Source organism: Muscardinus avellanarius, assembly GCF_963383645.1.
Source record: "Muscardinus avellanarius genome assembly, chromosome: 19".
Taxonomy (NCBI): domain Eukaryota; kingdom Metazoa; phylum Chordata; class Mammalia; order Rodentia; family Gliridae; genus Muscardinus; species Muscardinus avellanarius.
This window is the reverse complement of record NC_137805.1, coordinates 34580765-34606028: the sequence shown is the minus strand read 5'-3', so window position 1 is coordinate 34606028 and position 25264 is coordinate 34580765. Positions and strand designations below refer to the sequence as shown.

The following is a 25264-nucleotide window of genomic DNA, read 5'->3' as shown; positions in this document are numbered from 1 at the left end:
GCCTAGGGTTAGAACGCCATCAGAGATACCTCTGCTTTGCTCTCCTCCAAGACGCGGGTTGCAGATGCCCCCCACCTGCGCTTTCATGGCTGAGGGCCCCCAGGTGGGGGCCAGCGCAGGCGATTGGCGCGCAGGGTCCCGGGGGCGGTAAAGGGAAAGGCGGCAGCCGCCTAGGACAGCCCCGCTGCTCGCCGGCCTGGTGCCCACAATGAGCGCCTTGGGCCAGGGCTTCCCGCTCGCCTCGCTCTACGTGGGTGACCTGCACCCCGACGTGACCGAGGCCATGCTCTACGAGACCTTCTCTCCCACCGGCCCCATCCTGTCCATCCGCGTGTGCCGCGACGTGGCCACCAGGCGCTCGCTGGGCTACGCCTACATCAATTTCCAGCAGCCGGCTGACGGTAAGCCGGGAAGGCCAGCAGGAGGGAGCACCCACGGTCAGAGGCTCCTGGGGCTGGCCACTTGCATTTTCGTCTTTTATTTTGCAGCCAGGGAAACAGGCCCAAAGATACAAGGCCTTGGACGGCAGGGAAACAGGCTCAGAGAGACAGGGACTTGGGAAGTGGGGAACAGGCCTAGGTCTCTGAGGTGAGAATTGGCAGTTGCTGCGTAGTTTAACTCCAGTTCTCTGCTTTGCAGGGGGAGAGAGAGATTAAGGCCAAGGAAAAACAGCTAAGATCTGTTGGGAACCCAGCAGCCACGAGGCTGCTGGGCAGTTTACTCAACCATTAGGAGTCTGGTTGCATGTCTACAAAGTGGGTTTCCTACCTACCTTCAAGAGTGGCTTTAAGCTAGGTATGGTGGCGCACGCTTGTAAATTCCAGCATTTGGGAGGCTGAGACAGGAGGATCGCACAGGTTTGAAGTCAGCCTCAGGTATTTAGTGAGGTTCTCAGCAACTTAGTGAGATTCTGTTTCCAAATAAAGTATAAAAAAAGGTCTGGGAGTGTAGCCCAGAGGTAGAAAAGCCCCTGTGTTCCGCCCCCAGTACCACCCCCCCACCCCACCCCACCCCCCCACACACAAAAGAAAAAATAATAGGCCTGGGGGTGTAGCTCAGAGGTAGAATGCCCCTGGGGTTCCACCCCTGGTACCGCAAAATAAATAAGTAAATAAATATATGTATAAGTATATAAAGTAAAGAAAAGAAGTGGCTTTGAAGCCAGGCATGGTGGCACACACCTGTAACCCCAGGACTTGGGAGGCTTAGACAGGAGGGTCACAGTTTTGAAACAGCCTCAACAACTTAGTGAGGTTCAGCAACCTAGCAAGACCCTGTTTCAGAACAAAAAATAAAAAGGATTGGAGGTGTAGCTCGGAGGTAGAATGCCCCTGGGTTTAATCCCCAGTACCATAAAACAAACTAGCAAAAAGAGAGTGGTTTTAAGGAGAAGAGATTCGGAGCACCTGCAAGGAAGATGCCCAACGTGACCCAGCTGGAGAGAGGGAATGCCTCCCACCCAGCGCTCCAGGGCGCCACCCTCTCCAGCCCTGAAGAGCTGCCCCTCCAGGATCCAGGCTGGCTTCTCAGTGCCCATAGGATTGATTACAGCTAACAGATGAATATATATGTTTTTTTCAAAACTGGGGATTAAGGCCGGGCATGGTGGCGCACGCTTGTAATCCCCGCGCTTGGGAGGCGGAGACAGGAGGATCGCGCAGGTTCGAAGCCAGCCGCGCTGGTTTAAGAGACTCTGTTTCCAAATAAAATATAAAATAGGTCTGGGAGTGTAGCCCGGAGCCTGGAGGTCTGGAGGTAGAAGGGTTCCATTCCCAGTACCACCAAAAAACAAAACAAACAAACAAAAAAAAAAAAACGGGATTAAGCCGGGCGTGGTGGCGCACATTTGTAATCCCCAGCATTTGAGAGGCTGAGACAGGAGGATCGCACAGGTTCAAAGCCAGCCTCGGCTACTTAGTGAGGCTCTCAGCAACTTAGTGAGACCCTGTTTCCAAATAAAGTATAAAATAGGTCTGAGAGTATAACCTGGAGGTAGAAAAGCCCCTGGGTTCTACCCCTAGTACCACAAAACAAAAAAACCTGGGGATTGAACCCAGAGACATTCTACCCCCGAGCTAAACCCCAGCCCCATTTTTAATTCTTTATTTTGAAACAGGGTCTCACTGAGTTACAAAGGGCCTCACTAAGTAGCTGAGGCTGTCCTAGAACCTGGATCCTCCTGTCTTAGCCTCCCAAGTACTGGGATTACAAGTGTGTGCCACCATGCCTGGCTTATATGTCTGCATTTTGGGGGGGGGGGTGGGTACTGGGGATTGAAACCAGAGGCTTTCTACTTCCAATCCTATTTTTTTTTCTTTCTTTTTTTTTTTTTTTTTTGTGGGTCTGGAGATGGAACCTAGGGGCATTCTACCCCTAAGCTATACTCCCTGCCTTTTTTTTTTTTTTTTTTTTTTTGGTGGTACTGGGGGTGGAGCCCAGAGGCTTTCTACCTCCGGGATATACTCCCAGACCTAAGTTATATTTTATTTGGGAACAGGGTCTCACTAAGTTGCTGAGAGCAGCTTAACAATGCAAGCGTGGTAGTCCTGCCTGTAATCCCTGTACTCGGGAGGCTGAGACAGGAGGAGCGCAGACACGAGGCCAACCAGCCTCAGTAATATATTATAGCAAGACTCTTCAACCTAGCAAGACCCTGTTTCAAAATAAAATATAAAAAGGGCTGAGGGTGTACCTTGGAGGTAGAATGCCCCTGGGTTCCATCCTCTGTACTGCAAAACAAAACAAAACAAAACAAACAAAAACAAAAAAAAAACAGGGCTAGAGATTTATCCCAGGAGTGGAATACTTGCATAATGTATAAGGCCCTGGGTTCAATCCCCAGTGTCACCAAAAACAAAACAAAAAACAAAAAGAAACTGATATGAAGTATCCTTTACGTTATAAGCACTCTTAATGGTCATCTAAGAAAAATAAGAGTAGCTGTAATGTTCTGGTATAACATCCGGAAACAACCCAAATGGGCCTGCCCCAGCCAAGTCCAAGCGAGGACACCTAGCCCAGGGCTCCTGCACAGGCAGGCGGGTTCCCTGAGTCGGGGTTTGCCTGGCTGAGCTGGGTTCCGGGGAGCTTTCCCCCTTTCCTTGCCCTGGCCCGCGTCTCTCCAGGCTTTGCAGCCCCTCTGCAAGCCCGGTCAGTGAAGTGGGACCTCACCTTTTGGTCCCAGTTCTTAGACGGGAGAACCGAGCTGCAGAGAGCAGGAGGAGTCCTGCCCTCGGGTCCTCGTTCTAGGGCGAGATGGAAAGTGAAGCCTTCCTGAGGCTTGCTCCCCAACTCTGTCCCATGCCAGGGGCCCCAAAGCAGGAAACAGGGTGTTATCCACAGGCGCAAGCCATAGCAGAGGCCGGAGCGTGGACAGTGGCTGCTGTTTACAGACACGCCGCCGTGTCCGGCACCTTTTAAAGGCTTTGCTTTTGACTCTGCCTCCTTTGCTAGGTGTGGCAAGGTAGGTAATATCAACCTTGCTTGACAGGTAGGAAATGGCCCTGGGGAGGTGGCATGTACCTTCCCCGAAGCCAAACTGCTCGGGAGCAAACCTCAGCCCTGCTGCGATTCATCATCTGGGAGTTACAGTTTCCTCAAACTGCTGCCACCTCATCGGCTCTGTCTGCTTTTATTTTTTATTTTCTTTCTATTATTTATTTATTTATTTATTGGTGCTGGGCATTGAACCCAAGGACATTCTGCCTCCAAGCTACCCCCCCAGCCCGATTTTATTATTATTATTTAATTAATTAATTTGTTGCGGTACTGAGAATGGAGCCCTGGGACATTCTACCTCCAAGCCATACCCCAGGCCCTATTTTTTTTAATTTTTAAATTTTGAAACAGGGTCTTACTGAGTTGCAAAAGGCCTCACTAAGTAGCTGAGGCTGTCTGCAAACTGAGATCCTCCTGTCCCAGCCTCCCAAATGCTGGGATTACAAGTGTGCACCACCATGCCCAGCTTATTATTTTATTTTTGTTTTTTGTGACACTGGCGACTGAACCCAGAGGCATTCTACCTCTGAGCTACACCTCCAGCCCGGTTTTATTTCTTGTTTGGAAACAGGGCCTCGCTAAGTTGTGAAGAGCCTCATAAGTAGCTGAGGCTGTCTTTGAACCTGTGATCCTCCTGTCTTAGCCTCCCAAATGCTGGGATTACAAGCGTGTACCACCACACCCAGCTCCTATTTTATTTTTTTATTTGGAAATGGTCTCACTAGGTTGCTGAGAGGCTTGCTAAGTTGCTACGGTTGGCTTTAAACCTGTGATCCTTCTGTCTCAGCCTCCCAAGTACTGAGACTTCCAGGCGTGTGCTTTATTTTTATTTATTTATTTATTTATTTATTTATTTATTTATTTATTTATTTTTGTGGGTCTGGGGGTGGAACCCAGGGGCATTCGACCTCTGAGCTACACCCCCTGCCCTATTTATTCTTTATTTTGAAACCGAGTCTCACTGAATTGCAGAGGACCTCACTAAGTATCTGAGGCTGTCCGCCAACCGCGATCCTCCAGGTCTCAGCCTTCCGAATGCTGGGATTACAAGCGTGCGCCACCACGCCCAGCCAGGCATGTGCTTTAGAGGAACAGACCTGGGCCGCCACTGGCCTTGCGTCACTCTGGCCTTAGTTTTCCCTTCTGTGGAATGGGGATAGGAATCGTGCTCACATGCCTGTGGGAGATGGGTCTGGAAGTCGGGAGAGCTCCATGCCCACCAGAAAATCTCCTTAACCTGCTCCGTTCTCTCCTCCTCCTCCTCCTCCTCCTCCTCCTCCTCCTCCTCCTCCTCCTCCTCTCCAGCGGAACGGGCACTGGATACGATGAACTTTGAAGTGATCAAAGGCCAACCCATCCGTATCATGTGGTCCCAGCGAGATCCAGGACTTCGCAAGTCGGGTGTGGGCAACATCTTCATCAAGAACCTGGAGGACTCCATCGACAACAAGGCTTTATATGATACCTTCTCTACCTTCGGAAGCATCCTCTCTTGCAAGGTGGGCGTGCCTCTTTGGGGAGGGTCAGTAGCAGGTCCCTGCGTGGTAGAGGGATGCCCACCAACACTTGAGTTTGCAAAGTCCTTTCAATAAGGCTCCAGCTGTAGCGAGGGCTTCAGTGGTGGCTGTTCTTCCAGGTTGTCTTCCTACAACTACCAGAGGTTATGTATCAGCTGGGTGTGATGGTGCATGTCTGGAATCTTAGTACTTGGGAGGCTGAGACAGGAGAATCACAGGGATTTTTTGTTGTACTGGGGATGGAACCAGGGGCATTCTACTTCCGAGTTACGCTGTATAACCCACGAAAGGTACTTGCGATACTATTAAGCATGTAAGTGATAACTACAGTAATTAAGAAGTTATGAATAGTCGGGTGTAGTGGCTCACACTTTAATCTCAGCATTTGGAAGGTTGAGACAGGAGGATCACGGTTCGAGGACAGCCTCAGCTACTACTTAGGCCCTTTGCAACTCAGTGAGACCCTGTTTCGAGATAAAGAATAAAAAATAGGGCTGGAGGTGTAGCTCAGAGGTCGAATACCCCTGGGTTCCATGCCCACTATCACACACACACACACACACACACACACACACACACACACACACACAAAGTTATGAGTAGGGCATGGTAATGCACCTGTAATCCCAGTACTTGGAAAGCTGAAACAGGAGAATCACAGGTTGAAGGCTAGCTTTAGCAATTTAGCAAGACCCTCGGCAACTTTGTGGGACCATGTTTCAGAATAAAAATAAAGTAGAGCTTGGGGATATAGTTCAGAGGTAGACCATCCCTGGGTTGGATACTAAGTCACACACACACACACACACACACACACACACACACACACACACGTACAATGTAGGTAAAACCCATATTCATTCTGAGATCTCCCTCCCACCCCCTCTTATTTTTTTAGGGGAGTGTGTGTGTATGTGTGCAGTACTGGGGAAGGAACCCACTGGCTTTCTACACCCAGGACACACCCCCAGCCCTATCTTATTTTGAGACAATGTGTCACCAAGTTAAGGAGAGCCTTATTAAACTACTGAAGCTAGCCAGGCGTGGTAGCACACGCTTGTAATCCCAGCATTTGGGAGGCTGAGACAGGAGGATCGCGGTTCGAGGACAGCCTCAGCTACTTAGGCCCTCTGCAACTCAGATCCTGTTTCAAAATAAGAAATAAAAAAATAGGGCTGGGGTGTAGCTCGGAGATCGAATGCCCCTGGGTTTCATCCCTAGTACCACACACACACACACACACACACACACACACACACACACACACACAATAAATAAATTAATTAAATTACTGATGCTGACTTCAAACCCATGATCCTCCTGTCTCAGCCTCCCACATATTGAGATTACAGGCGTGAGCCACCGCACTCGGCTTTCTTTGCTTATTTTAAGCAAGTAAATTTCTCTCTCAGCTTCCATTCCCCACTGATGTCCAACTGTAGTCTTCTTTCTGTTTCTTTGTTTTCTAATGGTGCTGGGGATGACACGCAGGGCCTTGTGCATGTGAGGAAAGTGTTCTGCCACCGAGCGGCATCCCCTGCCCCAGGGACCTGGCTTTCATATTACCTTTAACAGGCCCAGCAAGCACGCAGGTGCGGGGTGTCTGTGATCGCCCGCGGTCCTTTCCTCCTGGAACCCTGTTTTGCATGTCCTCTCTGTCCTTCCTCCCCGTGGCCCAGGTGGTGTGTGATGAGCATGGCTCCCGGGGCTTTGGCTTTGTGCATTTTGAGACCCACGAGGCGGCGCAGCAGGCCATCCGCACAATGAACGGAATGCTACTGAACGACCGCAAAGTGTGAGTCAAGGGACGAAATGGGGAGGTCGCCGGTCGGAACGATGCTCCTGGGTACCAGGCCCTGACCTCAGACGAGTTGCTTCACCTCTCAGGCACAGAGAGGATATGTGTTCGGGGTGCGTTCTGAGCAAGAAAGGTTGATTTGGGAATTCTAGGGGGAATGGCTGGTGGCCGGATCATCAGCGAACTCGGCGATCTCGCGTTTCCCAGGTTTCTCAGTTTGGCAACCAATATTTTCTCTTAAAGCTTGTGTGTTGTTTCATGGGGTTCGGGGGGAAGAAAGAAAACTGGGCCAGTGTTCAGGCTGCCTAGGTTTGGTATCACCCCGACTTCACAGATAGGAAAATTGAGGTGCGGATGCTAAAAAAGAACCCATTTCTGGCCCTTCCTTCCTTCCATCCATCCATCCACATTCATTTATTTTTGTGGCCCTGGGGATTAAACCCAGAGTCATCCTACCTCTGAGCTACACCCTCAGCCCTATTTTATTTTTTATTTGGAAATAGATTCTCACTAAGTTGTAGAGGGCCTCACTAAGCTGCTGAGACTGGTGGCAAACCAATCCTCCTGTCTCAGCCTCCCAAGTACTGGGGTCTCAAGTGTGCTCCACCATGCCTGGCCCTCTTCCTTTTTTTCTTTCTTTTTTCTTTTCTCTTTCTTTCTTTCTTTTTTTTTTTTTTTTTTTTTTTTTGGTACTGGGGATGGAACCCAGGGGCATTCTACCTCTGACCTACATCCCCAGCCCTATTTTATTTTTTATTTTGATTTTTTTTTCAAGTCTGGGGATGGAACCCAGGGGCATTCGACCTCTGAGCTATACCCTCTGCCCTATTTTTTATTCTTTATTTTGAAACAGGGTCTCACTATGTTGCGGAGGGCCTCACTAAGTAGCTGAGGCTGTGGGAGAACCATGATCCTCCTGTCTCAGCCTCCCAACTACTGGGATTACAGGTGTGCACCGCCTTAGCAATGTTTTGCTCTGTAGTGTGTTGGTTTCCTCTGGCTTCTGGTGGCTGCCATAACTCAATTATGTTCAATATGCTGTAGATGCCATCAGCATTTATTAGTCTTGGTTTTTTTCTTAAAGATACGTGTCAGACAGGCATGGTGGTCACTCCTGGTGGCCCAGCTGCTGGCCAGGAGGCCAAAGCGATGACTGCTTGAGTCCAGAAGTTCAAGACCAGCCTGTCTCCTTAAAAAAAAATACAAAGGAAAAAGAAAAGATACACTCCTAGATGTGCTTTAGTGAACCTGGAAATTTCAGGTTTTTTTTTTTTTTTTTTTTTTTTTTACTAAGGATGGAACCCAGGGGCATTCTACCTCTGAGCCACACCCACAGCACTATTTTTTTATTCTTTATTTTGAAACAGGGTCTCACTGAGTTGCAAAGGGCCTCACTAAGTAGCTGAGGCTATCCACGAACTGCAGTCCTTTTGTCTCAGCCTCCAAAGTGTTGGGATTACAAGCCTGCGCCACCACTCCCAGCCTTGACATTTCAGGTTTTTAAATGTCATATTTAAGTGATTTCAGTCCTTTCCTTTAACTTTTTTTTTTTTGTGTGTGTGGTACTGGGGTTCCTGGAAGCCCTTCTACCTCTGGGCTACACTCCCAGACCTAATATATATGTATATATTTGTGGTACTGGGGGTGGAACCCAGAGGCTTTCTAACTCCGGGATATACTCTCAGACCTATTTTATATTTTGTTTGGAAACAAGGGTTTCACTAAGTTGCTGAGAGCCTCACTCAGTAGCTGAGGCTGGCTTCGAACCTGCGCAATCCTCCTGTTTCAGCCTCCCAAGTGCAGGGATTACAAGCGTGCACCACCACGCCCGGCCTATTTTTTATATTTTTATTTGGAAACAGGGTCTCTTAAGCCAACACAGCTGGCTGGCTTCAAACCTGAGCGATCCTCCTGTCTCCGCCCCCCAAGCGCGGGGATTACAAGTGTGCGCCACCACTCCCAGCAATTTCGGTCCTTTCCCCAGAGTGACCCTGATACTGGCCTTGTGTGACTCTCATCTTGACTCTCCAGTGTGCCCAGTATGTGTTAAATGAATAAGCACAGCCCGTGATGGGAGTTTGATCCCAGTTTTACAGGAACTAACACTGATGCTCGGAGAGGTTAAGTAACTTGCCCAGGGTCACACAGTAAGGCCGAGTAAAGAGTCAGACTCCTGTCTGAACCCCACGTTCACACTCTGATCTCCTAAACCGCCTGGTGGCTGATAGTAGTATGTGTGTCTTTGTCACAAAAATGAAGGTTTGGGACAAGCTTTGCAACACAGCCTCCGGGCCGCTGGAGATTGCCGAGCCTTGGACACACCCGGTCCTTGGGTTTGGCCCTGTCCAGTTGCCCGCTGAGGGCTACAGAGGCTGCGAAGGAGGCGGTTGGCCCAGGAGGCCCAGGTAGCCGGGCGGGCCGGGGCTGGGATGGAGGTGGTGGCTGAGGGATGGCAGCTACCTAGCCGGCCGGCGTATCCGCAGCTTCGTTGGCCACTTCAAGTCTCGACGGGAGCGGGAGGCGGAGCTGGGGGCCCGGGCGCTGGAGTTCACCAATATCTACGTGAAGAACCTCCACGTGGACGTGGCCGAGCAGGGCCTGCAGGACCTCTTCTCCCAGTTCGGTGGGTGTGCTCCCCAAGGGAGGAGGGGGATCATTGTTGCTCTGCTCCCAGGCCTGGGGGTGGCCAGGAGGTGCGTGGCCAGGGAGGGAGCACCCCGGGGCTTCCCCGACTCTGCTTTGAGCCAGCTTGGTCCTTCCCAGGGAAGATGCTGAGCGTGAAAGTGATGAGGGACAGTGGCGGCCACTCCCGGGGCTTTGGCTTTGTCAACTTTGAGAAGCACGAGGAAGCCCAGAAGGTAGGAGCCTCTGCTCCGGGCGAAGGCACCGGGCCATGACCAGGAAGGGCGATGAGGAGCCGGGCTCTCCAGCTGCTCACCGAGGGGAAGAGAGCCCCCCTCTGCCTGGGCCGAGAGGGGCGGGAGAGGCCCGTGGGCAGGCCCGGGGTACCTTCCCTGGGTGCTCCTAAGCCTTGACATTGGAGGGACTGAATATGCCGCCTGGGAAGCAAAAGCCATCATTATCTGTAAACACTTGCTAATGAGCCATTGAAAATGGGTCCCCTTCAGATACTTCTCATCATCTCTAGTATAAAATCCAAGCGCCGTCGAGTCGGTATACACTCGGGTCTGACTTCTGCTGATGTTTGTGGATTAGCCAAAGGAAATCCAGTTCAGTGTAAATGGATTAGAGAGAAAAGTCACGCAGGATTTTATGGAAGCTTTGGGTCTAGCAGGCTCAGCTTGGGTAACAAGAAAAAAAAAAATCAGCCAGGATTAAGACACAAATCACAAATGTTTCTTTAAAAAAAAAAAAAAAGAAAGAAAGAAAGAAAAGAAAAACAGCCCGGTGTGGTGGCGCACGCTTATAATCCCAGCGCTTGGGAGGCTTGGACAGGAGGATTGCACATGTTCACAGCCAGCCTCGGCTACTTAGTGAGGCTCTCAGCAGCTTAGCAAGACCCTGTTTTGAAATAAAGTATAAAATAGGTCTGGTAGTAAAGTATAAAATAGGAGGTAGAAAAGCCCCTGGGTTCCACCCCCAGTACCACCAAAAAAAAAAAAAAATAATAATAATAATAATAACAAAAACCAAAAAACAAGCCGGGCGTGGTGGCCTTGATATAAAAATTTGGGTGTGGTGGCAGATGCTTGTAATCCCAGTACTTGAGAGACTGAGACAGGAGGATCGCAGGTTCATGGCCAGCCTCAGCTACTTACGCCTTCCAAAACTTAGATGCTATTTCAAAACAAAGATTAAAAAAAAAAAAATAGGGCTAGGACTGTAGCTCAGAGGTAGAATGCCCCTGGATTCAATCCCCACTACTGAGGGGGCGGGGGAAAGGCCTCTGTCCTGGCATTAATTATCCTTGGCTATCAAGGCTAGCCCGGTTTGCCAATGGCCCCCGTAGGCCTAGAAGGTGGGAGCGGGGGCCAGGCCCAGGCCCACGCCGTATCTGGTGGTTACTGAGCGCCCTCCCCTCTCAGGCTGTGGACCACATGAACGGGAAGGAGATGAATGGGCGGCTGCTGTACGTGGGCCGGGCCCAGAAGCGGGCAGAGCGGCAGAGTGAACTGAAGCGCAAATTTGACCAGATGAAACAGGAGCAGCAGAACCGCTACCAGGTGAGGCCGGGCCTCCTGGAGGCCCCTGCCTCCATATGTCATGTTTGGGAGGCCCTCCTGAATAGGACTCCTTGTCTAGCCATTCCGCTCCTAGGATCTTGGTTCAGTGGCTTGGTTGCCAGTGCCTGGCGTGTCACAATGGAGGAATGCTATATAATCCAACCACTGGGCATCAGTCAGGCTGCTGTTGCTTCTCCGTTGGAATAGGTGTGTGTGTGTGTGTGTGTGTGTGTGTGTGTGTGTGTGTGTGTGTGTGTTGCTGGGGATTGAACCCCGGGACATTCTGCCTTCGAGCTACACCCCCAGCCCTATTTTATTCCTTCTTTTGAAACAGGGTCTCACTAAATTGTGGAGGGTCTCACAAGTTGCTGATGCTGGCTGCGAACCTGTCACCCTCCTGTCTCAGCCTCCCAAGTAACGGGATTACAGGCGACTGCTACCATGCCTGGCTCCCTCTGAAGTTCTTAATAAAAGTTCTAATCACACAAAAATAGAAGGGAGACCAGTAGAGAAATGGGATCAATGGGGAAGGTAAGAAATGGACCAAATTATGTTCTGTGCATATATAAGTGTGTCAGTAAGCTCTAGATCCCTGCTGGAGATAGGTATGCACGTAGTCTGTGTGTAGACACCCCACACACACACAGAGATACTCAATGGCTCTCAATGAGGGGCAGATTTCCCCAGACATTTGACAATGTCTGGAGGGTAGAATGCTACTAGTACCCACTGGTTAGAGGCCAGAAACACTGGCAAACATTCTGTGGTGCACAGAATAACCCCATAAAGAAACAGAAATGTCAGGCCGGGCGTGGTGGCGCACGCTTGTAATCCCAGCATTCGGCAGGCTAAGACAGGAGGATCCGGGTTCAGGGACAGCCTCCGCTACTTAGTGAGGCCCTCTGCAGCGTAGATCCTGTTTCAAAATAAAGAATAAAGAATAGGGCAGGGGGTATGGCTTGGAGGTAGAATGTTTCTGGATTCCATCCTCAGACCCACAAAACAAAACCAACAGAACTGTCTGTTCCCAAATGTACTAGTGCTAAGGCTGAGAAGCCCTTGTGTGTACGCACGTGCGCTGTTGTATTGATATAACATCTTCAGGGGTTTATAGATTTAGCGCAGAACATTCTCGGTGTGTCACCTGAGTGGGCCAGACACGACGCTTGCTTCCGTTACGTTCACACATTTGTGCTTGGAGGTCTGGAAGGAGCTCAGGGCCTGGAGGTCAGCCTGCCACTCGGTGCTGGGCTTAGACTGCCTGGTTTAGACCTGTCCTCCACCTGTAGGCTGTACCGTCTGAGGCCATGCACTGAGCCTGTTCTGCATCTGTTTCAGCATCTGTAAGACGATGATTAGTTTTGTTTTCTTAGGGTTTTTGTGAGGATCAAACATCAAGATGTGTAAAAGCCGGGCGTGGTGGCGCACGCTTGTAATCCCAGCATTTGAGAGGCAAAGACAGGAGGATCACGGTTCACAGACAACCTCAGTTACATAGTGAGGAACTCAGTGAGACCCTGTTTCAAAATAAAGAATAAAAAATAGAGCTGGAGAGCCGGGCGTGGTGGCGCACGCTTGTAATCCCAGCATCTGGGAGGCTGAAACCGGAGGATCGCGGTTCGCGGACAGCCTCAGCTACTTAGGCCCTCTGCAACTCAGTGAGACCCTGTTTCAAAATAAAGAATAAAAATAGGGCAGGGGGTGTGGCTCGGAGGTCAAAGGCCCCTGGGTTCCATCCCCAGACCCGCAAAAAAAAAAAAATAATAATAATAATAGAGCTGGAGGTATAGCTGTGAGGTAGAATGCCCCTGTGTTCTATCCCCAATGCCGACTCTTCCACACAAACTATCTGGCGAGCTCTGTTCTGGCTGAACTCTGAGCCTCAGCCTGATGTGGACTCGGGCCGCCCTCTATGGCTCCCCTCTAGGAGGGGTGAAGGCTCGGGGAGGCTGGGGTTGGTGCAGGTGTATGAGCATGGTGGGTACCATGGGGGCTGCGGCTTTAGGGTGGCAGCTGGTGGAACATTACGGGTACAGACGCGGTGCTCTCTCTGGCAATGGCCACTCTTGCCCTCCCAGCACAATCTGGGGCTTGTGGGGAAGGCAGACCCAACGGTGTCCTTCCCTACAGGGAGTGAACCTGTACGTGAAGAACCTGGACGACTCCATCAACGACGAGAAGCTGGGCAAAGTGTTCTCTCCCTACGGAGTGATCACGAGTGCAAAGGTGAGGGTGGGGGCGCCTCCCTGGCACAGCCTCCCCTTGGCCGCTCACCCCCTGCGCCCCAGCCTCTCACTGGGCTCCTGAGGGACTCGGTGCTGAGCTCCCCCTTTGGTCCATCCGCAGCCTTGTCTGGGTTGGAGGGGCAGGCACCCGCCTGCCGGGGGCTCTGTTTACCACCTGCGAAACAGAAGCAGCATCCCGCCCTGGGGGAGGAGGGGAGTCCCCGGCGTGTCCCTTCCCACCCCAGCAACCCTTGTCTTGTCTTGTTTGTAGGTGATGACAGAGGGAGGCCAAAGCAAGGGGTTTGGCTTTGTGTGTTTTTCCTCTCCAGAGGAGGCAACAAAGGCGGTGACGGAGATGAACGGACGCATCGTGGGCACCAAGCCGCTGTACGTGGCTCTGGCCCAGCGCAAGGAGGAGCGGAAGGCCATCCTGACCACCCAGTACATGCAGCGCCTCTCCACGGTGCGGGCCGCGGGCCGCCCCCTCTTGGGCTCCTTCCAGCAGCCCGCCAGCTGCTTCCTGCCCGCTCTGCCCCAGGTGACGGTCTGCCCAAGCTCCCGCCACACCTTCCCTCGGCAGCCAGGTAGAGCAGGAAGACGGGAGCTTCACCAACACAGGTTCTGTCGAAAACGCGCCAGGCAGCCATACCGACTCCCTAAGTCTTAGGTTCCCCATCTGAAAGAAGATGGTACCCTATTTTATTTTTATTTTATTTTTTTGATGGGGTGCAGGAAGAGACTCTCTGTGGTCAAATGAGTTGAGGAGATGTTACATCACACAAAAGAAGCCTAAAGCCTTTACTAAATCCACTGTCCCCCAAAATACTCCATTTTTTATTTATTTATTTATTTATTTATTTATTTATTTATTTATTTATTTATTTTAGCACTGGAAATTGAACCCAGAGGCATCCTACTACAGACCTAGGCCCCAGCCCCATTTTATTTTTATTATTTTATTTTATTTTTGGTGGTACTGGGGTTCCTGGAAGCCCTTCTACCTCCAGCTACACTCCCATGGGCTACACTCCCAGACCTGTTTTTATACTTTTTTATGTGGAAACAGGGTCTCTTAAGCCAGCGTGGCTGGCTTCGAACCTGCGCAATCCTCCTGTCTCTGCCTCCCAAGAGTGGGGATTACAAGCGTGCGCCACCACGCCCGGCTGCCCCATTTTATTTTTAATTTTGAGAAACAAGGTCTCACTAAGTTGCTGAGGGCCTCACCAGATTGTTGAAGCTGCCCTCAAACCCTCGATCCTCCTGTCTCGGTCTCCTAAGTACTGGGAGGACAGGGGTGAACCACCAGGCCCAGCTTATATGCGCCAATATCTATTATTACTCCCAGAGAGGCAGAGAACATGTGGCATTTCTCCACTCAGATGGTGTTTTTTGTTTGTTTTTGTGGCATGCCTTCAATGCCTCCTGCGCTGTAAGTGTTGTGAGGAACATGGTTTGGGAAGGGAAAAAAGATGGCAGAAAAAAGGCAGAAAGATGTAAGGCCCCGAAGGCTCCTGGGTTAGCAAGTCCCTGACTTTTTATAACTTGCTTGAGCAGGCGCAGATTGGAGTAAGATGTGCCACCGTTTTTATCTAGATGCTTGCACTAGGTCTGATAAGGACCAAGGATTGAAATTGGAGATCTTAGCCCGGTGCGGTGGCGCACGCTCGTCATCCCAGCACTTGGGAGGCTGAGACAGGAGGATCGCACAGGTTCGAAGCCAGCCTCGGCTACTTAGTGAGGCTCTCAGCAACTTAGTGAGACCCTGTTTCCAAACAAAATATAAAATAGGTGTGGGAGTTGGAATGTAGCCTGGAGGTAGAAAGCCCCTGGGTTCCATCCCCAGTACAGCAAAGGAAAAAAAAATATATTGGAGATCTGGCCCCAAAGGTTCAGGGTCAGGAGACTTGCTGAGAGGGCAGGAAGGAGCCTCCAGGGCAGCTCTGTGGCCTTCGCAGCTGTCCCTGGGCCTTCAGCACAGTGGTGCTCCTTCAGCGGCTCCCCTCCCCTGCCGCAAAGCCTCTTACTCCGAGCCCTCTTCTCCCACAGCCTCCAGCCCAGGCTGCATACTATGGCTCTGCCTCCGTGGCCCCCATCCAGCCCACCCCCAGGTGGACAGCCCAGCCACACAGACCTTCGTGTGAGTGACCCAGCCCTCCTCCCCTCTGCCCGGCCTGGGGGTGGGCCCTAGAGGCATCATGGAACCCGGGTCAGGCCTGGCTGTGCCATTACCCGGGGTGGCTCGCTTCACCCCCCCCCCCCCAGCCTGTTTCTTCTTGTCAGGGTGTTGGCTTGAGTGAGATGTGTGCGGAGCCCCGTTTGCGCAGTGGCCAGCCCACAAATGACAGGCGGGGTGGCAATGATTAGTCATCGTCAAAGGCTTCTCTGACTTGTGGCTGAAAATTCTTGCAAAGCCGAGAAAATGAAACTTCTCTGGCTATTTGCTCATAAATGGCCTTTTTTTTTCTTTTCTTTGTGGTACTGGGGATGGAACCCAGAGGCCTTCTACCTCTGAGCTACTCCCCCAGCTCTATTTTTTATTCTTTATTTTGAAACAGAGTCTCACTAAGTTGCGGAGGGCCTCATTAAGTAGCTGAGGCTTGCTATGAACCTGCGATCCTCCTGTCTCAGCCTCCCAAGTACTAGGATTACAAGTATGCAACACCACACCCAGTTCCACAAATGGCCCAAGAGTCGAGTTCGTATTCACTTACACTGTCTTGGAAGCCCGGTTTGTAACACATGCCTGTAATCTCAGTACTTGAGAGGCTGAGACAGGAGGATTGCAAGTTCAAGGCCAGCCTCAGCTACTTAGGTCCTGTTTCGAAATTAAAAAACAAAACAAAACTTGGGAGTAGCTCAGAGGTAGAATGTCCTTGAGTTCAATCCCCAGTACTCCCCTACACACACACACACACACACACACACACACACACACACACAGAGTCTTGGGGGGACTAAGGTGTGTGATCGTGGGACTTTTGCATCTTGGGGACCCTAGTAGACAGAGCTGGCTTCATCATTGCAAACTTTTCTACCCCTCCCTGGTGTTTTGGGACCACGGGAAGTCACTCACCTCCCTGCTGTGAGTTCCTAGTTCCTCTCCCCAAACCTAGAAACTTGAGGGCATGGCGTGCCACGCTGGTCATACCTGGCCCCCAACTTTCCATTTTTCTCTGCACCCCAAGCCATCTACCCTCCGGCTGCCTCCGTGGTCCGGCCACTAGGCATGCCTCGGCGCCCCCGGGCTCACATGGACACCTCCAGCAGTGTTGGGCAGGTCTCCGGCCACCTGCCTCACCCAGCGTCCCACACCCAGAGAGTGGGTGAGTATGGGCGGGGCCAGGAGGGAGCGGGGTGCGAGGAGGGTGGGGCAAGGTCTTGGCGCTGGCTTGGTCCTGGAGCCAGGCCAGCTCTGCAGTGAGCTGGCCCTCTTGGTGAGCGAGGCCGACTTGGGAGGCTGTGTCTGTAGTAGAAGTTAGCTTGGCCTTGAGCTCCTGGGACTCCCACACTTCGTCACCCTTTACCACCACCATCTCTGATCACTTGATCTTTCAAAAAGGGATAAAATAGTATGGCCACTTTGTTGTGAGGGTTAGTGAGAGCATACATTTGGGCCCCGAGCCTTAGGAAGCACTGTGGCCCACGGGCGAGGCTGTGGACTGCCATGGACAGGCAGGTGGGCACGGAGGTCCCTGGGTTCAGCAGGTGTCCCCATGGCTGCTAGCGCGGCACTGGGGACTCTGCATAAATCAGCTGGACTTGGTACTGTACGTACGTGGCTGTCAGGCCCTGACACCCAAGTTTCTTTTTTCTTTTTATCATAGTTAAGTATATATAATAAGAAATTTACTTCTTAACCTTTTTCTTTTTCCTTTTTTTTTTTTTTTTTTGTGGTACCGGGGATGGAACCCGGGTTATTCGACCTACACACCCAGCCCTCCCTATTTTTTATTCTTTTTTATTTTTTATTTTTTGGTGGTACTGGGAATGGAACCCTTCTACCTCCAGGCTACACTCCCAGACCTATTTTTATATTTTTATTTGGAAACAGGGTCTCTTAAGCCAGCAAGGGGCTTCGAACCTGCACGATCCTCCTGTCTCTGCTTCCCAAGCGCGGGGATGACAAGCGTGCGCCACCATGCCCGGCTTATTTATTTTGAAACAGCATCTCACTGAGTTTCAAAGGGCCTCACTAAGTAGCAGCTGAGGCTGTCCACTAACCACGATCCTCCTGTCTTAGCCTCCCAAATGCTGGGATTATAAGCTTGAGCCACCACGCTCAGCTTCCTTTTTTTTTCTTTTGGTGGTCCTGGGGATTGAACCTAGGGCTATTTTTCCCTAAGCTACATCCTCAACCCTATTTTGCTTTAGTTATTTTGAAACGAGATCTTGCAAAGTTACCAATACTGGCCTTGAATCTGTGATCCTCTTGTCTTAGCCGCCCAAGTATGGGGGTCACAGTTACCACTTTAGCCGTGTGTGTGTGTGTGTGTGTGTGTGTGTGTGTGTGTGTGTGTGTGTGTCTGTGTCTTGGTTACTGAGGATTGAGCCCAGGGGCATTCTACCCCTGAAATACACACCCAGCCCTTTCCAATCTTTGTCTTGAAACAGTATCTCCCTAGGTTGCTGAAAGTCTGGCCATGTTCCTGGGGCTGTCCCCAAACCTGCCATCCTCCTGTCTCAGCCTCCCAGGCACCAGGATAAGGGGTGTGTGCCACCATGCCCAGCTCACCACTTGACCATTTTCAGTTCAGTTCATTTACGCCGTTGTGCAGCCATTGGCCACCATCCAGCTCCTGAGTTCTTTTTTTCTTGCAGAATTAAAATTTGTACCCATTAAGCCATGGCTCCTTATTTCCCTCTCCCCACTGCCCCCGGGCCTTGGCAACCCCCATTCTACTTGTGAATGTAGCTATTCAGGTATCATTCAAGTGGCATCATTAGATTTATTTGTTCTTTTGGACCGGCTCATTCCACTGCGCAGTGTCTGCGGGGCTCTTTTATGCTGTAGCGTGTCTTAGAGCCCCCTCGCCTCTGCAGACACCACGCTTTGCTTATCTGTTTACCTGCCAGCGGACACTCGGGCTGTTGCTACCTGTTGGCTACTGCGAATAACGCTATTGTGCACCTGGTGTACAACTGTGTCTTTGAGACCCTGCTTTTACTTCTTTTGTGTATATATACCCAAAGTAGAATTGCTGGGTGATATGATAGTTCTATTAATTTTTTGAAAAATTTCATTCTTTTTCCTTTTTTTGGTAGTGTTGGTTGAACCCAGGGGTGTTTTACATCTGGGCTACAACCCCAGCCCTTTTTATCTGTATTTATTTATTTATTTATTTTTTGTGGTACTGGGGATAGAACCCAGGGGCATTCTACTGCTGAGCTATACCTAGAGCCCCCCCCCCCTTTTTTTTTTTTTTGCGGTACTGGGGATGGAACTCAGGGAGCATTCTACCTTCAAGCTACACACCCAGGCCTATTTTTTATTCTTTATTTTGAAGCAGGGCCTCACTAAGTAGCCAAGGCTGGCTTTGAACCTGCAATCCTCCTGTCTCAGCCTCCCAAGTACTAGGATTACAAGCGTGCACCACCATGCCCGGCTCTTTTTTGTTGTTGTTGGTACTGGGGTTCCTGGAAACCCTTCTACTTCTGGGCTACACTCCCAGACCTATTTTTATACAATTTTATTTGGAAACAGGGTCTCTTAAGCCAGCATGCGCGGCTGGCTTTGAACCTGCGCGATCCTCCTCTCTCCACCTCCCAAGCGCGGGGATTACAAGCGTGCGCCACCACGCCCGGCTGCCCAGCTCTTTTTTAATTTTTAATTTTTTAATTTTTAATTTTTAATTTTTTAATTTTTGTGGTACTGGGGTTGGAACCCAGGGGCCTTCTGCCTCTGGACTACACTCCCAGACATATTTTATATTTTATTTTATTTTTGTTTTTTTGCTGTACTGGGGATGAAACCCAGGGGCATTCTACTGCTGAGCTACTCCTCCAGCCCTATTTTTTTATCCATCCTTTCTTTCTTCTTTCTTTCTTCCTCTTCCTTTCTTTCTCTTTCTTTCTTTTTTTCTTTCTTTCTTTGTGGTACTGGGGTGGAACACAGGGGCTTTTATAACTCTAGGCTACACTCCCAGACCTATTTTATGATTTATTTGAAAAGCAGGGTCTCACTAAGTTGCTGAGAGCCCCACTCAGTAGCTGAGGCTGGCTTCGAACCTGTGTGATCCTCCTGTCTCAGCCACCCAAGTGTGGGGATTACAAGCGTGCACCACCACGCTGGGCTATTCTTTATTTTGAAACAGAGTCTTACTAAGTTGTGAAGAGCCTAAGTAGCTGAGGCTGGCCATAAACCCAAATCCTGTCTCAGCCTCCCAAATGCTGGGATTACAAGCATGTGCCACCACGCCCAGACTATATATCTATATCTATATATCTATATCTATATATCTATATATATATATAATTTTTTTTTTGGTGGTGGTGGTACTGGGGTTCCTGGAAGCCCTTCTACCTCTGGGCTACACTCCCAGACCTATTATATATTTTTATTTGGAAACAGGGTCTCTTAAGCCAGTGCGGCTGGCTTCCAACCTGTGTGATCCTCCTGTCTCCGCCTCCCAAGTGCAGGGATTACAAGCGTGCGCCACCACACCCGGCCAGCTTTTATATTTTATTTGGAAACAAGGCCTCACTAAATAGCTGAGGCTGGCTTTAAACCTGCACAATCCTCCTGTCTCAGCCTCCCAAGTACTGGGATTACAACTCTGTGCCACCACACCCAGTTTTCTTTTTTAGTTTTTTATGTTGAAACAGGGTCTCACTAAGTTGCTAAGGCTGGTCTTGAACCTGTGGTCCTCCTGTCTGTCTCCCAAGCACTGAGATTTTACTGTTTTTCTATAGTGGCTATACCTATTACATTCCTACTAACAGTGTACAAGTGTTTTAATTTCTTTGTCCTAACTAATACATATTATGCTTGGAATACATATGTGCACGTGTATATGCGTATGAATATACATACATACATACATACATATACATATACATACATACATATACATATATATATATATCTTAAATCCCATTTGTTTTTTTCAGTCAACATTGGTACCCAGACCACAGGATCCAGTGGAACGGGATGCTCTACGCCAGGCCAGCCTCTCCTGACATATAAATGTTCCTCGGCTGTACACAATGCTCATGGGGTAAGGCTGGCCCAGCTGCCCTTTAGTCTGGGATTTGGGAGTCCTAGCTCAGACCCTTGGCTAAGGTGTTGGCTCTCTGAGTCTTTTCTTGGCTTGTAAAGTTTCATTTACTAATGTGTGCAATCAATAAGAGATCACCTTTAAAAACAGAAGGGGGAGCTGGGCACGGGGGCACATGCCTGTAATTTTGGTTCTTGGGAGGCTGAGACAGGAGGATCGCAGGTTTGAAGGGAGCCTCCGCAACTTAGTAAGACTCTCAGAAACCTAGTAAGATCCTATTTCAAAATAAAAAAAAATAGGGTTGGAGTTGTATCTCAAAGATAGAATTCTCCCAAGTTCATCATTAGGACCACAGAAAAAGGGGAGGGGAAGGAGGATGAGGGTCATATTTTGTATACTTATTATGATTTTCTTTGCCTGGATTATTATCAAAATTAATTTGGATTTCTACAGTATTTCTGTTTAACAACAAGGAAAGGTGTTCTAAAAATATGCTGTTTTTTTTTTTTTCAATACTAGGGATGGAACCGAGGGATGCTCTACCCATGAGCTATATCCCCAGTCCTTATTATTATTATTTTTTTTAAATTCGAGACAGGGGCCGGGCGTGGTGGCGCACGCTTGTAATCCCCGTGCTTGGGAGGCTGAGACAGGAGGATCACACGGGTTCGAAGCCAGCCTCAGCTACTTAGTGAGGCTCTCAGCAACTTAGTGAGACCCTGTTTCCAAATAAAATATAAAAAAGGTCTGGGAGTGTAGCCCGGAGGTAGAAAGCCTCTGGGTTCCACTCCCAGTACCACCAAAATAAATAAATAAATAAATAAATAAATAAATAAAATAAATTTGAGACAGAGATTTGCTAAGTTCCCAAGGCCGACCTCAAACTTATGATCCTCCCTCCTGTCTGTCTCCCAAGTCTCTGAGATTTTAGGTGTAAATTGTGTTTCTCTACCCCCAAGAAAGGTGTCAAAATCAGCACTGTCATATCCTGCCTAGAATTCCAATGTGCCTTGTTTGAACTACTTTTTGCAAAATAAACCAGAGTAGTCTTTTTTTTTTTTTTTTTTTTTTGGTGGTACTGGGGGTGGAACCCAGAGGCTTTCTATCTCTGGGCTATATTCCCAGATCTATTTTATGTTTTATTTGGAAACAGGGTCTCACTAAGTTGCTAAGAGCCTCACTAAGTAGCTGAGGCTGGCTTCGAACCTGTGAGATCCTCCTGTCTCAGCCTCCCAAGCGCGAGGATTACAAGCGTGCGCCACCACGCCCGGCTAGAGTAGTCTTTAATAGCAAAAATGCTTTTAAAGTTCCAAAATGTGAAAGGGTAAGAAATAGCGGGGCGTGGTGGTGCATGCTTGCAATCCCAGCACCTGGGAGGCTGAGATAGGATCATGGTTCGTGGACAGCCTCAGCTACTTAGTGAGGCCCTTTGCAATTCAGTGAGACTGTGTTTCAAAAATAAAGAATAAAAAAAATAGCCGGGTGTGGTAGCACACACTTGTAATCCCCGCGCTTGGGAGGCTGAGACAGGAGGATCACATAGGTTCATAGCCAGCCTCAGCTACTTAGTGAGGCTCTCAGCAACTTAGAGGGCCATGTGCCCATAAAGCTGCCTGTTCGACAGGATGCCTCATTTGGCAGGTCCGTGATTAGTGACGCATGCTTTCATTTGGAATATTCATTAGGGGCTGTTAGGGGTCCCTAGCACATCTAAGCCAGAAGTGAGCAGTCTTCTGAGTCACAAGCTGTTTTTAGGGTCTGTCCCACCTGACCCCCTAGACCTTATCCCCTGCTCCCTTCTTCCTAGAGCTTCCTAGAGGCCTGTGTCTAGCTGACAGGTAAGCATTTCGGGGCCTTTCCCATCCCTGGGGTTAAGGATGCATCCCTGGCACTGTGCGCAGGTCCCAGAGCCCACTGTGCGGATCCCCGGCCAGGAGCCCCTGACCGCATCCTTGCTGGCCGCAGCGCCCCTGCACGAGCAGAAGCAGATGATTGGTGAGTGACAGGAGCTCCTGCACTGGGGCAGCAACAAGGGTCGGGAGCTGGCTGGCCTGATGGGAACACCCTGAGAGGTCAGGGTACCACCTCGTCACAGAGCTGCTGGGTGGCCTCCCCCAGGCTGCTACTACTCTGAGACCTTGTTCTCGTCTCCAAGAACTGGCCAGACTGATAGTCGACATTTTATTCAGTTCTGTTGTTCTATGACTCTGACCTAGATGGGAGACACCCTAGATGTAGGGAGATGAGGACCAGGGGGTAGAGCCAGGGGTGTGGTCTTGGGTTTCTGCTGGAGAATGGGAGAGAGGCGTTTCTGTTGTCAAATTTCATCTGTCTCCTGGTGCCCGCTGTAGGGAGGTGGGTCATTTGAGTCCTGAGTAAGTACAAACGGTTCCCACTGGACTCTGAATTCCCTGTGCAGTTCATCTGTGTTGAACCCATGACAGGCCCTGCTAAACGACGCCACTATGAGAGCTGGGAGTGGTGGCACATGTTGGTAATCCCAGTACTGGGGAGGCCGAGACAGAAGGATTGCAGGGTCAGGGTCGGCTTCAGTAATTTAGCAAGATCCTGTATCCAAATAAAAAAATAAAATAGCTCTGGGGGTGGGGTAGCTTGGAGGAAAAATGCCCCTGGGTTCAATCCCCAGGACCAAAAAAAAAAAAAAAAAAAAAAAAGGCACCATTGAGAATGAACAAACAGCCTTGCTTCCTGGCTGGGAGGTTCTTTATAGCCACCCAAACCCCCAGCCAGAGCCTGCACTGAAGGTCCTCAAGGCCACCATGCCATTGTTTACTTGGCTTATTTAAAATAGTAGGGTTTTAGCCAGGCGTGGTGGCGCACGCTTGTAATCCCTGCACTTGGGAGGCTGAGACAGGAGGATCGCACAAGTTCAAAGCCAGCCTCAGCTACTTAGTGAGGCTCTCAGCAACTTAGTGAGACTCTGTTTCCAAATTAAAAATATAAAATAGGTCTGGGAGTATAGCCCGGAGGTAGAAAGCCTCTGGGTTCCACCCCCAGTACCACCAAAAAAAAAAAAAAAAAAAAAAAAAAAAGTAGGGTTTTTCCAGTTCATATCCCATCTCACCAACAAAGAAAAATCTCTAATGGAGGTAGAAGGCTCTGTTAGCGGTTGTCTGTAAGGATAGGCACTATCCTTCTATGCCCAGGCAATGGCCTGGTCCTGGCTGGGTCGACACCAACAGTGGGCTGTGTCACTAGACATACCTCACGGTGGGGCGATTCTATCCTTTGCTTCCTAGCGCCTCGCCTCAAATGTCTCACGCTGCGCATTACCCTGCCCTGAATTTCATTGTGTCTAGTTAGAACTATAACAAGAGCAGTATTCAAAATTAACTTGTGTCAGACCTCGTACTAAAATGACTTCGCATATATTATCAGATTTAACTCTTTGAACTGACCCACAGGGTGATGTGTGCCTGGAATACCGGTGCTTGAGATGCTGAGATAGGAGAATCGCAGGTTCGAAGCCAGGCTCAGCAACTTAGACCCTGTTTCCAAATTAAAAATAAAGCCAGGCATGGAGGCACAAGCCTATAATCCCAGTACTTGAGAGCCTGAGACAGGAGGATCACAGGTTCGAGGAGACTCAGCAACCTAGTGAGGCTCTTTTTCAAAATAAAAATAGGGCTGGAGGTGTAGCTTGGAGGTAGAATGCTCTTGGGCTCAATCCCTAGCACAGCCGAAACAAAACAAATAATAGAGCGATGGTGTAGCTTAGAGATCGAATGTCCCTGGGTTCAGCACCACATCCCCACATAACACTTCCACCGCTATTACCAACCCAGGGTGGGATTTGCTGTTCGCACTTTAGAGTTGGGACGAGTTCCCCTCCCACTTGGTAAGGCAGCGTAACACACAACCTGGAAGGAGCAGTGGGGTGAGCAGGCAGATGTCCTCCCTGTCCCACTCCACGATACCACTCCTGGGATGCCGGGGTCTGAGCCAGGTGTGTGCATCAGCCATCAGGGGTTGTTCCACACAGGGGAGCGTCTCTACCCCCTTGTCCATGCTGTCCATGCCCAGCTGGCTGGCAAGATCACGGGCATGCTGCTGGAGATTGATAACTCGGAGCTGCTGCTCATGCTGGAGTCTCCAGAGTCGCTCCATGCCAAGGTAGGCGAAGCTTGGTCGGCAGGATAGCTAAGAACAAGGGCTGTCCCGGAAACATGAGGGCAGATGAAGTCCATCTTCTAGTCATCGTTACTGGAAGGGCCTGCTGAATGTTGGAGTAGGAGGGGCCTTAATTAAGGGTGTGCTATCTCAGCCCCTCCCTCCGCAGACCGGTTCCACGTAGCACCATATAGGGAACAATGTTCTGGCAGAGTATAAAGGTTAAGATTTAGGTGCACGCCTGTGATCCCAGTCCTTGGGAGGCTGAGACAGGAGGGTTGCAGGTTCGAAGCCAGCCTCAGCAATTCAGTGAGGCTGTCAGCAACTTAGTGAGACCGTTTCCAGATAAAAAGTAAAATAGGGCTGGGGGTGTAGCTTGCAGGTAGAATGCCCCTGGGTTCCATCTCCAGAACCACACAGACGAAAAAGAAGGTTAAAATGTTTCTGGTGTCCAGCAGGGCACCTCTATCTTGTGACCGTGGGGCTTGGGATCCTGCAAGCAGCAGTGGATGAGGGCGCCACACATCCTGCATCTATCAGGCTGGGGTGGGGGAGGTTGTGGCTCTCCTGGGGGCCCTGCGGGGCCAGCGTGCTAAGTCCCTCCCACTCCCGCTCGTGTGTCCCACAGATGGAAGAGGCGGTGGCGGTGTTACAGGCACACCGGGCGGTGGAGCAGCCGAAGGTGTGCCTGCACTGA

General features: G+C 50.1%; 1 protein-coding gene across 1 annotated transcript; it reads left to right on the top strand.

The window, feature by feature from the left end:
• Positions 1–208: 208 nt before the first annotated feature.
• On the top strand, positions 209–25264 carry PABPC1L (poly(A) binding protein cytoplasmic 1 like; the record flags this gene model as incomplete). The annotated part of the gene is given in 15 exon segments (XM_080716549.1): positions 209–401; positions 4804–4997; positions 6695–6810; positions 9297–9436; positions 9577–9671; positions 10860–10997; positions 13128–13223; positions 13494–13798; positions 13800–13845; positions 15269–15359; positions 16408–16545; positions 20330–20436; positions 22338–22431; positions 24440–24570; positions 25196–25264. Coding segments are annotated over 15 exon segments (1953 nt in total).